The sequence below is a fragment of the Misgurnus anguillicaudatus genome, chromosome 20 (genome assembly GCF_027580225.2).
Source record: "Misgurnus anguillicaudatus chromosome 20, ASM2758022v2, whole genome shotgun sequence".
Lineage (NCBI taxonomy): Eukaryota > Metazoa > Chordata > Actinopteri > Cypriniformes > Cobitidae > Misgurnus > Misgurnus anguillicaudatus.
Window position 1 is genome coordinate 10,416,508 of NC_073356.2, and position 15,438 is coordinate 10,431,945.

The 15,438-nt window shown below is 40.2% G+C and overlaps 1 protein-coding gene across 1 annotated transcript in view; it reads left to right on the plus strand.

Annotated features, from left to right (window-relative positions):
- trit1 (tRNA isopentenyltransferase 1) overlaps positions 1–15,438 on the plus strand; it is a 60,436-nt gene that overhangs the window by 31,933 nt on the left and 13,065 nt on the right. The window contains exons 7-8 of the mRNA XM_055219976.2: positions 6,546–6,658; positions 8,907–8,984. Coding sequence (XP_055075951.1) covers positions 6,546–6,658; positions 8,907–8,984 — 191 coding nt within the window. The remainder of the gene's footprint in view (positions 1–6,545; positions 6,659–8,906; positions 8,985–15,438) is intronic.

Consider the following 15,438-nt stretch of genomic DNA (forward strand, 5'->3'; position numbering starts at 1 on the left):
AACTGTATCCAGTAACAGATGTACATAACACTTGGATTAGTCAAAGCAACCGAGCAAGTCAAACGACTGATGTAACTTCTTTCAGTTTAAAGGAATAGTTAACCCCAGATAGAAGTCGATTAATTAAACGATTCATTTTATCAGTCAGATTCGACTTCGATGTTGATTTACATATCTGAATGGAAAAAAAACATGAATTCCTTAACATTGCAATATATGTTTATTGCTCTTAAAGCTTCAAAATACTTTTTACTGCATACGGTGCAGTTTAGTAACAGTATAAAAATCTCAACATCACATTACTTTATTTTACATGCATTTATGAGCAAAACCTCTTCAATGTGCCTTTTGATGGTTATTGTAATTTTTATAACTTGATTTGTTTTATCCACATTGTTTTCTTGCTGTTGTAGTTCATGTAATGACATATATAAACACAATTATAGACTTAAGAAGCACATACATTATTAAATCTCTTTCTCTTAAGTTTGTTAAGATAGATGAGGATTAATTTAGTGCTGGGCAGAGGTTGACTGAAAGCGCAGTCTTCTGGCAACAGTGTGTTTTTACGTATTTCATTGCTTTCTGTTAAATTGCTCAAACTCATCATTGTTTAAAACACACTTGGCATCACATTCATGATTTTATGGTAAAATTACACTTTTTCGCGTCACTCCACAAGCATTTAAACCATAAACAAAGCACTGTCACTTTAATTGAGCGTGAGCAGCACAGCAAACATAGAACAGACGCAGAAACAATCTCAGCAAGTGCATGCTTGTTAACATGGGCGTTGAAAAAAACATGCGCCGCTTACGCAGCGCTCACACTTGCGGTGTGAAACCGGCGTGGACTGGAGCCACTCGCGTTTCTACTACTCTACGGCGGAGCCATTTTGGGTCTGACGAATGGAAGTGCATATTTTGCGTCGAGTTAATTTTTGCGTTGTCCCAGCCCTAAAGCCCCTCCTATGCCGATTAGGAAAATTCCGTCATCGCAACATCTCTAATTCCCGCGATTTGAAATTGCGTTGGTTTCCTGTGGCACAAACATTTAACCTATCATATTATCAAAGTTGAACAAGTGGATTAGTAGTTTAAGCTTTAGATATGTAAGGATTCTGCATGGAGTCAGTGCTGAAACGTTTGCAGCACTGCTGCTTTAGCTCTACTTCTGTGATGCTCACACGTGCAGTACGATTAGGGTTGTGCCGATAGACAATCGTCAGACATATTGCCAATAGCGGACTTTCATGACGATAGTTGCCGATGGTTATTATTATCATCATCATAGTTTCACGTTAACATGCGCACTGCATGCTTTTCCTCGCATGAGAGGATTTGTTGGCCTAACTTTGCGTGGGAGAGCTTTTAACGTCCGCAGATTCCTTCTTGCACGTCTTTTACTCTTGCTCGGACCTGAAAGCGCGCGGCATGGACTCCTTCTAGAACCTGAACTTGTAATGCGCATGACTCGGACTCCTTCTCGCACATGAGCTTGTAATATGCGCGGCTCTGACATTTCCTTGCACTAGAGAGGATGTTCGCACGCATAGGGTTAAAACCAGCCAGTGCATTGTTTCCTCTTCCTGGAACGCAGGAAATTTTAGAGCAACTGGACTTAATGACGCAGATGGATTAATGGCATCAGTTTTAAGAAGGATGCGATCATGACAGTGTTGCCCTTGCTTCTTTTTTTGTCCACCAATCAAGTGACTTGTCATAAATTTGTAAAAAATGAAAAAATAAATGAGTATACTACTGCCCCGCCCCCCGATACTATCGCGTATCGGCGATCTCAAAGGCTGACAATAGGACAGTCTCAAAATGGGGCATATCGCCCAACACTAGTGTGAATGCTGTTACCTGTTAACATCATCGCTAAAATTAGGGCAAGCACGTAGTTCACGTATGGATTGCGTGAAACCGGACTTAGCAGATATGTGTGCAGAATGTAGCATCTATTCACATATATCTATAGTCTGAGGGGTTGCGACTAATTCGGCAGGGGCTAATTTGTATATTCATATCTATGGTCTGAGCTGTGCGATTGAATAGAGGCGGGGACTAATTTGCATATTAATAGATCTGCCTATACTAAATGAGGCAAGGATGTAGCGTTACATTCAAGCTTTTTTAAAGCATGAAAATATTGCTGTCACAGAAAACCTTTTATATATGCTATTAATGCTCAAAGATGAGTTGTTAGTTATAAACTAATTGACTATATGGGGACTTAAAAAATTTGCCAATATTTAACTCTATAATATTTTACAAGCCACCCTTGGTGTATCGATAAATACATCATGTTTGATTATAAACACATCTAGATCTGAAATGGCGGCATGCTTGCTTCACATAAGACAAACATTGGTTCTCACGTGTTTCATGTATATGTATGTTTTGTCAACCAACATATGAGGTTTTGCTACGGTCATGCCTACATAATTATAATAGTTGGTAGGTTAAGCGATTAGTTGAAATAATTTGCTGATTAATCAATTTGACAAATAATTGTTAGTTGCAGTCTTGTTTGGGACATAATCTCGGATACTATTTAGGACAGATAGTATGCAAATTAGAACGCATGGCCTAATTAACTGGATCTCTTCTCAGTGGATGTTAAAATCTGAATTTGCAATAATCCAATCAATCCATGATCATTTGAACACATTTACATATAAGAAAAGGTTAAAAACTATATTTTGCTGTGTTTTTTATTGGCTGAATAAAGTACTATAAGGTTATCTGAGCGTAATCTAAGGATTAGATGGGATCTTGATTGAGATCGGATCATGCGACGCTGCTTTGGTCTGTCCTGCATTTACCAGTGCATTAACAATATTAGGTTGATAAGATGATTAATTATTGATTGTTAGTGCTATCACATGCTGAGTTGTGCAGGGATATTGGCGGATGGGCTGCACTGCGGTGCGTCTGTGTGTATGGATGTTGATGACACAGCAGTGTCTGGGGTTGGGCAGCTTTGGGGTGTGGCTTCTGGTGATTAATGAACCGGTGGCCGACTGCCCAGCTCTCCGTCCCTCCGATCGCACCCCCCACGTCCCGCTCAGACTGTCTTGCTCTGCAAACTCGCCACCCAAGCACTTTTCTCCACTCTCTTGACGTCATTCTTCTCTTTCTCTTTTCCCTTCCTCCTCTTCTTGTCTGCATCCGCCGTCCTTCCGCCCAGCTTCTCACCTTACACTGGTAGCAGTCGCAAGGCAGCAAGGTCAGACTTTGACTGTCTCTTCTTTCCTCTCTCTCTCTCTCCTTTTCCTGTCAATAGACACCCCCTCGTCCCGTCTACGCTGTCTGTGTCCCTGTGACCGCTTGATCTCTTTTTGTTTATTCAAGCTGACTGGCTTTTGCCTTCGGGCTGGTGTTCTGATGCATTAGTGACCATGTTGTGACCGTGTTTCCCTCCTAATATTCTGAATGTTTTTACGATTTTACCTTTTGAGCTTATTTAAAGAGCATTTGTCATACGGCCAAAATTTATATATCTGATTTTGGGATAAGTTGCAATATACAATAAATATCTTTTTTTACAAAGTGGAATAAATGTTTACATTCAAGTGAAAGCCTCGTGTTAGATTTTACAATCACCTTGTAATAAAAAAGACCATCCTGTTTAAAAACAGCTGCTCAGCAGGCTAGCTGGTCGGAAAGCTAACACCTGACATCAGTGTACATTTCTGGCAGAGCTTCTGTTGCAAAGGCCTGTTCAGACCGCAAAAACATAGGTGTTATTGTCCTCCAATATCCCGTTAGGAAAAATACTGTTATAACACCAAAACTCAATATACCGCCCACCCCTAGTGTAATAGTGCTCATATTCACAGTGAGGAAAATAAGTATTTGAACACCCTGCTATTTTGCAAGTTCTCCCACTTTTAGTGGAAACACGTTTAGTGGAATTACGACCAAAAAGTATTACATGACTTTCTCCCATGACTTCTCTGGATCATCCAAATGGTCATTGGCAAACTTAAGACGGGCCTGGACATGTGCTGGTTTAAGCAGGGGAACCTTCCGTGCCATGAATGATTTCAAACCATGACGTCTTAGTGTATTACCAACAGTAACCTTGGAAACGGTGGTCCCAGCTCTTTTCAGGTCATTGACCAGCGCCTCCCGTGTAGTTCTGGGCTGATTTCTCACTTTCTTAGGATCATTGAGACCCTACGAGGTGACATCTTGCATGGAGCCCCAGTCCGAGGGAAATTGACAGTCATGTTTAGCTTCTTTCATTTTCTAATGATTGCTCCAACAGTGGACCTTTTTTCACCAAGCTGCTTGGCAATTTCCCCGTAGGCCTTTCCAGTTTTGTGGAGGTATACAATTTTGTCTCTAGTGTCTTTGGTCTTGGCCATGTTAGTAGTTGGATTCTTACTGATTGTATGGGGTGGACCGGTGTCTTTATGCAGCTAAAGACCTCAAACAGGTGCATCTAATTTAGGATAATAAATGGAGTGAAGGTGGACATTTTAAAGGCAGACTAACAGGTCTGTGAGGGTCAGAATTCTAGCTGATAGACAGGTGTTCAAATACTTATTTGCAGCTGTATCATACAAATAAATAGTTAAAAAATCATATATTGTGATTTCTGTTTTTTTTTTTACTATGTCTCTCACAGTGGACATGCATGCACGATGATAATTTCAGACCCCTCCATGATTTCTAAGTGGGAGAACTTGCAAAATAGCAGGGTGTTCCTCACTGTACATGTGACCAGATGAGACACCCAAAAAGATTTCAGCGACAGGCATGACCATTTGTATGACCACACTAAAAACGAAAATGCTGCACAAGATAAAATCACAGCTTGGACAGTTTGTGCAATATAGAGGTCTTTACGGGTCCACTTAAATTGAAAACCGAGCGGGTTCGGGTCTAAAATAGGGCTGTAACGATAAATCCTGCAAATGCGCGATTTCTCAATTAATGAATTTGAATGAATTGCGGTGAAATGCCGCTACATCAAAAAGCCAGGGGGCGCTCTCATGTAAAAAACGCCATTTGTGCCACAGAAGAAGTACCATTACAAACGCTATTCCAGGAAGTGTCTAAAGAATTATTTATATCGCTGTTCTTCAGATTGTTTCAGGTATTTTCATGATAATAAAAATATTTTGAATGATTGTGTTTGACGAGTGTTACTTTTTTAAATTCACATTTATAAACGACTTAAACTCGTAGTGATTTTAGATTAATAAGGACTTCCTACTGATCACAGAGCTGTAGTACACGCACAAGCTGTGCATAAAGCACAGAATCGGAGCCTTGCGATTCAGAATCGATTTCAGGCAGGTCTTTTTAATGGGGAACGCAATGTATCGTCACAGCCCTAGTCTAAAAGTTTCACGTGTGCTTTAAACACAGGTTGGGTAAAATAATAGTGTCACCAGATCTGGGGTAATTTGAATTAAATGTGTTTTTGCGGAACGGACCTAAGACCCAAACTATCTCACGTGTGTGCATCGAGACCTTTTTCAACCTCTCCTCTGTTTGCCAAGAGCACTTGTGACATCGTGTTGCTGGCGGTAGGTTAATTTTTGTTGAGTTAGACCTGTCAATCAGTTTTGAAAGCACATTAGCGATTAACTTGGTGTCGTTGTCAGATAACAAATCAGAATAAATAGAGCAGCGGCCCAAATTGAATGAGAGACCAACGGGGTTTCACGTCAGTGGCTTTAACATTCGGGTCCAGTCGGGTATAAAAATATTCCACTAGTTTGAGTTGGACTCAAGTCTAATTTTCTCGGGGTTTATCTCATTTCAGGTCTTACTTTAAAAAAAAATAATTTATGCACGTTAGGTTTGGGTATAAAGTGATTTGGGTTATTTTTCATTTCTTTGGACCCTAGAAGACCTGTTTCAATGGCTTCTCTGTTTGCATATTCTCTCATGTACTCAGTGTACCTGATGGCTGATTAGTGTGAAAGTAATAAAACATAGGGCTGGGCGATTAATCGAAAAATAACCGAAACCGAAATTCAGAACCTCTAACCGACATTATTTTATCATGTCGGTTATTTCGGTTTTTAATCCTGTTAATACTTTCCCTTTAAAAACAAACTGCTGCGTGTGATGTTGCGTAACTCCGCCCCGTCCTGTCAGTGGCACAGCGAAACATGGAGGAGAACTCAAACACTGTTTAACTGAGCAGCAGGATCATCTAGTGCTAATGCAGTTATTTTGGGAAAAATGTGAATAATTGCATTGCAGGCTGATTTAAGGTGTGCCATAAACTTTCCAACCTTGTCAGTGAACTATGAGGCAAAAAATAATCGTTTATTAATCGTAACCGATGTCAAATGTTAGATTAACCGAGGTTTTGATTTTAGGTCAAATCGCCCAGCCCTAATAAAACATAATTTCTATGAATAACCTTCATGTTGGTTTTTTAGATGGCATCTATTTATGATTTTATTATGCTTGCATATTTTTCTTCATTCTAGAATGTTAAAAAAATAAATCTACTTTATAGTGATACTAATTTATTAAAAATTAGAAACTTAGTTTGTCTGATTTGTGTTGCAGCCAGGATTATCAGCATGGCATATTCCAGTCTATCGGCTTTAAAGAGTTTCACGAGTATCTGACGGCGAGTCAAGACATCAGTCAGGAAGAGCATGAGAAACTGAAGATCAAGGGTAAGAATCAAACCTTTATTTTAGCTTGAACTTGAATGTCTGCTAATATTGATGGATTCTGTTTAGTCCTTTCAAATGAAAGTGAGTGGTCTTGATTTTGTTTGGCTACAAAACCTTTCCTAAAGAAATGTTTTAAAAGAGAAAACACAATCTCAGACAGGCAGTCTGAAATATTTCTCACTCTGTCAGGTCTAACAGTGCCTCGTGTTTGTTCAGGGTCAACGTTTTATTCACTTTTTTTGTGCAAGGCAAGTGTGAACTATTGCTGTTGAATATATGTTGAATTTTATGATGCATCGCGATGCTAATGTGAGCGATTACTGTATCGATGCCTATAAGCAAATAATCGATTCCACTGTGGTTAAAAGCAAGTTTTTATTGTTGTTTATACTGTGGTGTTTTTTAAATGCTTTAATACAAAACCATGTGCAAATTCATCTTCAACACCAATGACGAGTTATCTATAATATTTGAGACTTCCAAGACGTCTCATTCCCGTGGTTTGAAATTGCCCTTTGGTTTGCGGCATCACACACCTGTAACATCACATTTGAACCCGCACGTACTGAAGTCAACGTGAAGTGTGAAATAGTCTAACCTGTGAACATCAGCGCTAAAAACAGTTGGTGCTGCAAATGCTCAATTCACATGTACATTGTGAAACTGGACTTGGCAGTTACGTGCCCGAAACTACTGAAATTGGCATCGATTTACGTGTGCAAAAGGATGGAGGCGGGGACTAATTTGCATATTCATATATCTATGGTCAGAGCTGTGCTGATGAGTAGAGGTGGAGCCTAATTTGCATATTCATAGATCCATGTAAACTAAAAAAGGGAATTGCACTGAAGCAGCTTTAAAGCACGTAGAAATTACTATCACAGAAAAACTTTTACATATGCTATTATGATGCTCAAAGATGAGTTTTAATATAATATAATTTAAAGTTTGGAGACTTTAAAAAAAGCAGTGCTCGCGCATGCATCCATCTCTCTTGTTGGCGTCTCTTTCTCATGCAGGAGACTGTAAATTAAAGACATTTTATATTTTTGAACTGGGACCGCTGTTGAAAGTTCTTTTAAGGTGTTGACTGAGCGCTTTACATACTTAAGTTGCCACCTTGCATCTCAAAGCGATACGTGCATTCAAAAAAAATGAGTTGCTGCCAAAATCAGTATTGTATCAGGTCAGTATTTAAAAGTAAATTCTTCATTTTACACAAAATACAATATCCGCCGTGTTATTCTGTCATCTTGTCTCCCTTTTTCCCAAAACGTAATAAACGCCACTCCTTTTCTGTAGAATGCAATAAATCCGCTCAACAAATCACAGCGCACCATTCCACGCATTGTAAACAATAATGGCGGCGCGTTGAATATACGAAATCCTAGTTTTCCTCATCTTGTACTTCGTGATCAACAAACAAACAAAAACAAAATAATACTTTGATGGCATTGATAAACCTGTGGTGGTTTTTGTGACATGAAAGAAATGTAAGGCATCAAAATCTCATAATTTACGCGAGAGGCACTCGGGAGAAAATCCTGGTTGCTTGTTCTCCTGACAGCATCAAGCTTCTCTTAAGCTAACACATTGACCCCAGAGGATCTTATGAAAAACTTTCCATTCTTTTACGCAAAGCCAATGAAAATCGAGCAGGACCAAAACATTTTACGTCTGATCGCTGTGAAAAATGTTAAGCGACGACGTCAAGTATAACCACAGCAATGACTGTGTTATTAATATGATAGTAAGTGTTTTGATTAATGCCATTTAATGTTTTTTTTTAATCAGTGCATACCTAGTCAACTAAATGAATATAACATGGTAAAGATGAATGCTCATTTATATATTGATTCAATATATAAATGTGAAAAAAAAAGTTTTTAAAATAAATCTTTCAAAATCAAATTATGTATTTGAATTTTTAATGTTGTTATAACCTAAAGATGCTATGTGAAAGTTTGTAACAGAAAATAGTGGTTTTCATCTTGTCATTTTCTAGGTATAGAAAACACGTTTTTACTGAAATTAGTCAAAATGGATTTATTGCGTTTTGGAACCAAACTCTTCATATTGTTTTGATAATTTGAAGATCGAATCAAATGTATATTTTTGCCCATCCCTATGTCGGGCCAGTGCCAAACTTCCACATCAACCCTATTACTTTGGCCATGCTAGTGTCAAACTCTATTAATTGTGCTACCGAAACCCTAACATATTAGTGACATTATCTCTTCACCCACAGGAATCGAGTCTCTCAAGCAAGTGACCCGACGCTACGCCCGAAAGCAGAATAAATGGGTGCGCAACCGCTTCCTCAAAAGTAAGTCTCCTGCAACTCTGAAACACACAGTCATAGTTAACGTAGCTCAGGGCTAGTAACCAGAAGATAGCTGGTTTAATCCTCATAAAGGGCGAGTGATGAGTTGCCTTTGCACCTTTAAGTCAGACATCTAACCCTGAGTCACTCCAGCTGAACGATCCATTTAGTAACTTGGAGACCTATGACAATACTGAGTGTTGGTTCAATGATACTGCTTCCTCTCCATTTGATGTGTGACTAAGCTGTTGTCCAATGTGGTGTGAGTTTTCCCCTAATCCTCTGAATTGTGTTTGAGTGTTTAATGATCTGTGAGTGTACTAGTTTTGCTACTGGGGTGCTCTGGTTTTCAAACTGGGGGCCACGAGATGGTGCCAGGGGGGCCCCAGTTTTATGACATTTTATGAAATATATTAATTTATCATGAATTCTGTGTAATTAAACTTAAAAAAATAAGGCTACTAACCAAAAGCACTACTTTTTTGTATAATTTAGGGATGCACCGAATCCAGATTTTTTGGGTTCGGCCGAATACCGAATCCACCGTTTAAGATTCGGCCGAATCCGAATCCGAATACCGAATCCTACTGGCATCCTTATTACATTAACACAGTAAAACATATTAATGAAGCAAACAACGTCCACAGCCGTGTATTTCTCATTTTATTTTATTTTATTTTAACTGTAAAAAAATTGGCAAAATTATGCCAGGATGACAAGTGAAAAAAACTATTTTGATAATAACAAGCCTATGCATACCCAAGTACAAACCAAAAACTTTTAATAAAAGTGCAACAATGCAAATTAAAGTGTTTTTCTTTTCTTAAATTTTAAATCAAAATATGGTGACTTAACTGAACTTTGTTATTGAACATTTATTCAATGAACATGGATAGTAGGCTGTTTTTTTTCTTTTTTTATATAACAGTAGGCCAGGCTACGATTAGAACAGTAGCCAAAAACGAAAAAATATTACGGAAGATCACACACATCTCCTGCATCATAATTAAATAACCTCTAACTTTTCACATGAAATGAAAGTTTCCTTTAAAAAAAAACAAGACACTCTGCATTAACAGGTGACAGCCAGGTGCCAGTGTGGGAACAAATGTCCCCAGCAGTACTGAAATGTCTTTCACTAGGCACAGATGTTGGTGGCGCACAGAGGTAAATCTTTTCCATTTTTGCCAGCAGTGGAAATCGCTGCTGGTTTGTCTTCCACCACTGAAGAGGATCCTCTCTAAGGGAAAAAAACTCTTATCTCCACGTCAGCACCTGAGTCTGTATTGCTACGGTACAGATCGTCCCAGCCACTCCAGATTCCTGAACAGTATCGCTTTTTGCAAACTGTTGCGTTGTGTTCCTCCTCAGGCTGTTCAGTTGAAGTAGTAGGCCTAGCAGATGCGTCTTGGTTGAATTCAGATAAATGCGAAACAGCCTCCTGCACAAGCAACTTTGATCGACACTGTTCTGTGTCACTCCCGCAAAATTTCGCCTTGTATCTGGGATCCAGACTTGTTGCCACAACTAAGTGGCTATTCTGCTCGCTTCCCTCAAATCTATCCTGTAGAGATTTCAGCAAGCGAGTTTTCATCTGCTTGATTCCATGATCGTCTGTTTCGTTGTGGACATAGCGCTTCAGCATCATCACAGCTGGCAGGACAGTGGATATGCATGCATTTTCTCCGCTTATTTCTCGAGTCAACTCCTCGAAGGGTCTGAGCACCTTGAGAACATCCTCCATCAGAGTCCACCTTTGTGCATGAATATGCTGCATACCATCTGTTTCGGACACGTATATGTTTATGGCACGTTTTTGTTCTGTTAAACGATTGAACATCAAATATGTTGAATTCCATCGTGTTGACACGTCCTGTATTAAATGGTGATTTGGCAGCCCCAACTCCTGCTGTAGATCAGAAAGCCTTGATTGAGCACTTGAAGAATGCTTAAAGTGACCAACAGTTTTCCTGGACAGTGCGATCAGGTCAGAGACACTTTGTTGTGATAAAAGACTGTCGTGGATGCACAACTGGAGCGTGTGCGCAAAACAACCAACACTTGGAACCCCTGCCTCGGACATGGCTTTCCGCATGTTTGCAGCATTGTCCCTCAAGACCAGGTGACACTTGTTAACAGGTATGTCCCACGCGTTCATACTTTCTTGCAGTGCATCAGCAATGTTTAATGCGGTGTGCCTTCCATCGAATGCTTTACATTGAAGAATAGCATGTGTGCGCTTAAAATCAGCATCAATCCAATGTGAGGTAACACTGATGTAGGACTGTGTAGTGTACTCACAAGTCCATATGTCGCATGTAAATGCTAAAGCATGTGCTTCGGCAACGTGTTCTTTTATGCGGGAAGTGATGGACTTGTGCATTTCTGGGATGATTTTGTCAGCAAAAAAGCGCCGGGAGGGGATTTTGTAACGTGGCTCAAGCAGATGGAGTAGCTCGTTAAATCCAGTGTCTTCCACTATGCTATAGGGCTGCAAGTCAATGGCTATCATTTTCCCAATTGCTGCATGAATGGCTTTAGCTCGTGTGTGATCTGAGGGCCACTGTTTATTCGGTGTAGGGCTAGCAAAGCTAGTAATGGTCGTCTGGTTAACACACGTTTTTAGCTGTGACTGTCCTTCCTCTGCCGTACCTGAAGTTGCTGCATTTTGCCTGCTGTCTGTAGATTCCTTCATGCACATCTCGTATTCTTTCAGATGTTTTAGACGCAAATGTTTTAACAGCGGCGATGTTGTGTACTGCTTAGGGTCCTTGCCACCACGAGACAAATCGGCTTTGCAAATTGAACATGTAGCTCGACTTGAATCGCCTTCTTTTGGTTGAAAGTACTGCCAAACAAAACTTTTTTTGCTTACGAGTTCCATTTTCAGATTCTCACAGCCTATACATTCGAACGGTCCACATGTAAACACTTCACTTCACTTATTCAAATGGCCGCGTGACGTCAACCAGCGTAGCGTAAGCCAGGGTTCGGTTCGGTGAAAAAAAAATCTAAGATTCGGCCGAACCCGAACCCCGTCAAAAAGCCCAGTATTCGGCCGAATCCGAATCCTGGATTCGGTGCATCCCTAGTATAATTTAATGTTTTTTTATTAAAATGTTAAGCTTTAGAATAGTTTTTTGTCACAAATTTTCTTTGGGGGGCCGCGAAGGAATGCACTGTCTCAAGGGGGGCCGCACGCTGAAAAAGTTTGGGAACCACTGCTCTAAGACATACTTGCCTTAATGCGAGGTGAAGCATCTTGTATAGTTCAGTCTTAAATGCACTGGTGCGTGTTAAATATTGACTAATGATTAAGGAACGCCCCTTTCTTGTGTTGTGTATTGGCCTCAGTCACCTCCAGAAGTTGCAGGGGTGTCCATTTTTCATTTTTTATCAGCCCAGTGGTCAGGTAATCGCAGTCGGATTTAACAAGATGGACCTCACACAGACCATTAAGCACACAAACAATGTAGCAGAAATGTAGTGTGTGTTGGTTCGAAGGCTGCTCCTCCCTCACAGGCAGCCGCTGAATTCCAAGGCTCAGGGTTCAGTATTTACTGGCCTTGGGTTGATAAAGGATCAAACAGTTGTAAGGCTCGGGTGTTTCAATACACGGTCAGTCTGAACAATTTGTTCTCTTACTCCCTGACCGACAACAGACAAATCGGCGAGCCCTTTAGTGGCTAAACAGCTGCGCATGTAAGTGTGTGTTCGTGACATCCAGTGTGATGTTTAACCCATAGAAAAAGGTTGAAGGACACTTCGTAAGAACTGGAACATACCGAAATGATTATAAGGTTAAAAGGAGGGTGTGCGCTTGGATAGCCATGTGTCTTATATTTTTGTCCATTTATCTTTACTACTTCACACCCTTATCTCTCTAGTTCCTCACAATATTACTCTAATGATTATTATCTCAGTGTTTCCATTGGATTCTGGCCTGGATTTACCCCTCTGCCCCATCCCTGCACAAGCCACCAGCAATCCTGTTAACCCTAATGAGATTAGCCAGAGTCTGCGGTCATTAAGTGTTGTGCTGCGTCCCTCCATACGCATCTGGTCCCTACACGCTAGGGAGGTTCGCATTAGGTGACAGTCAAAAATATAGCCGTTCAATGTGATGTTTGTTTGAATTGAGCCTTTTTACAAAATTACTTCTCTCATCAGACAGTGAACAGTGTACCAGACTCTCTTTTGAACCACCTTCAGAAATGTAGTGGTGTGGGACACAAAGCATTGTTTTCCATCATAAACCGTGCATCTCTCAATAGCTCTGATAGCTTACTTAAGATGCATTTAGACTTGCATTCACGTCACTTCTTATAGGTAAGCCATTACTCCATTTAACAGGTTCACCGGATCTGTGGTACTGAAGTCATCTCAAGTCTTTGTTGCTTTAGACTCCTGACCTGCTTTTAGTCTGGTTAAGCTCTTGTGACTGCCCATCAGTGGTTTTACCAGCACCTCCCACCACACCCCAAACCTCCTAGAGCCTCATGGGGCCCTCAGCTGACTGGCATAATCCTGCAGGTATTAGCATGCTGACGGGAATTCATATAGATGGCAGGAGGTTGGAGACTTTCCTGGGGGCTTTTGAGGATAAATACGGCTGAGGTCATTGAGGGCAGAGCTTTTAGGATTTATGGTCCCCCGGGCCTCCAGGTGGCGATCAACTAATCTTTTAAAAAATGTTGTTTTTTATTGCCTCTGATGGAGCCTGTCCAGTTGTGAATTGACCTGGACTATGAAGCAATATGAATGGAACAGATCAGTATGTAAATCTCGTTGGCCACGGCTGACCTCAGATAGTTTGGACTTGATGCAAAACCACAACAACAGTATCTGTTTTTCGGTTGCATCAGTTCATAAACTACTTTTTCACAGCGGCTGACCTCAGATAGTTTGGACTTGATGCAAAACCACAACAACATTATCTGTTTTTCGGTTGCATCAGTTCATAAACTACTTTATTTCACAGCGGAGCATGTTGAGAATGGCTCAGTTTGACATTACGTTTACATTTATGCATTTGGCAGATTTTTGTATCCAAAGTGACTTGCATGCATTTGAGTGTTTTCCTTGGGATGGAACCCATGATCTTTGCATTGCTAATGCATTGCCCCACCAGTTGAGCTTCAGGAACAGAATGATGTCTATACAGAGGCAAATGCTTTTATGCACGCATCTGTATGTCTTTGTTAAAGGGGCCATGGCATGAAAATCTGACTTTCCATGTTTAAGTGCTATGATTGGGTCCCCAGTGCTTCTATCAACCTAGAAAATGTGAAAAAGATCAACCCAGTAACTTAGTTTTGGTAAACCATAAAGCACATGAAAAAATAGGTTGTTGAAATTTGGCTCTCCTTAAGATGTCATAAGGAGCTCTTATTATAATAATACCACCCCTTAATCCAACCACAGCACTGCCATTTAGTGCAGAGAAAAGCACAATTGAGTTTTAATTGCAACAAACCACCATCATTGTGATCAGTGTTTGAATTTCATCAGCTCATTTGCATTTTAAAGGACACACCCAAAATGGCACATTTTTGTACACACCTACAAAGTGGCAATTTTAACATGCTATAAAAAATTATCTATATGATATTTTGAGCTAAAACTTCACATATGTGCTCTGGGGACACCAAAGATTTATTTGACATCTTAATAAAGTCTTGTGCTATGGCCCCTTTAAGGGTGTTTTTTGTGTTTTAGCATGGTTGTGTTTTTAATTATTTGGTAAAGTTGTGCTATTTTGATCCTCACTGTTCAAGGATCAATTTCCTCCATTTACATTGTGATTCTCCAGAGATTTTGGGCAGGCGGCTTGGGGTAACCGTGACGACAGCTTACCTCACTTCTCGGGGCCGCGTGAACGTTAAATAATAGCCTCCTGTCTTTTGTCAACGATAGGGGAAACCTGAGTGGGATGCGCAACAGGTGCGACATGCAAAAGTGTTCACTTACACTACACACTTATCTGGATACGCCCCCACACTCCACATACTACCTTCTTGCTAAAAAACACCTGTGTGCGGACGTGCTTGTGTTAATGTATACAAACGCGTGTTGAAGAAACTGCTGCATAGTGTAAGGTGACACATTGTGTTTACCTTCAGCTACACAATCTGAGTTCACATGAGGAGAGTTACAAAACGTAGGTTGTAACATTATGGTCAGGCAACTCTCTAGGCTTCCTATTGAACTTTTGTGAGAAGATGAAAGGAATAAATTTTATTTTTAAGGCGTTTCCCCGTTTTCTTTCAACTCCATTTTCACCTTGAGATTGTAGTCACAAATATCTATTTTCACCTTGAGATTGTAGTCACAAATATCTACTTGTATGTCTAAAGCTCAGATAAAATGACATGGGGCTATACAATCATGTCTCCAACCAGTTTGCTTAAAGGTAACTTTTAAAAGGATCTCTTGACAGAAATGCAATGCAATGTAA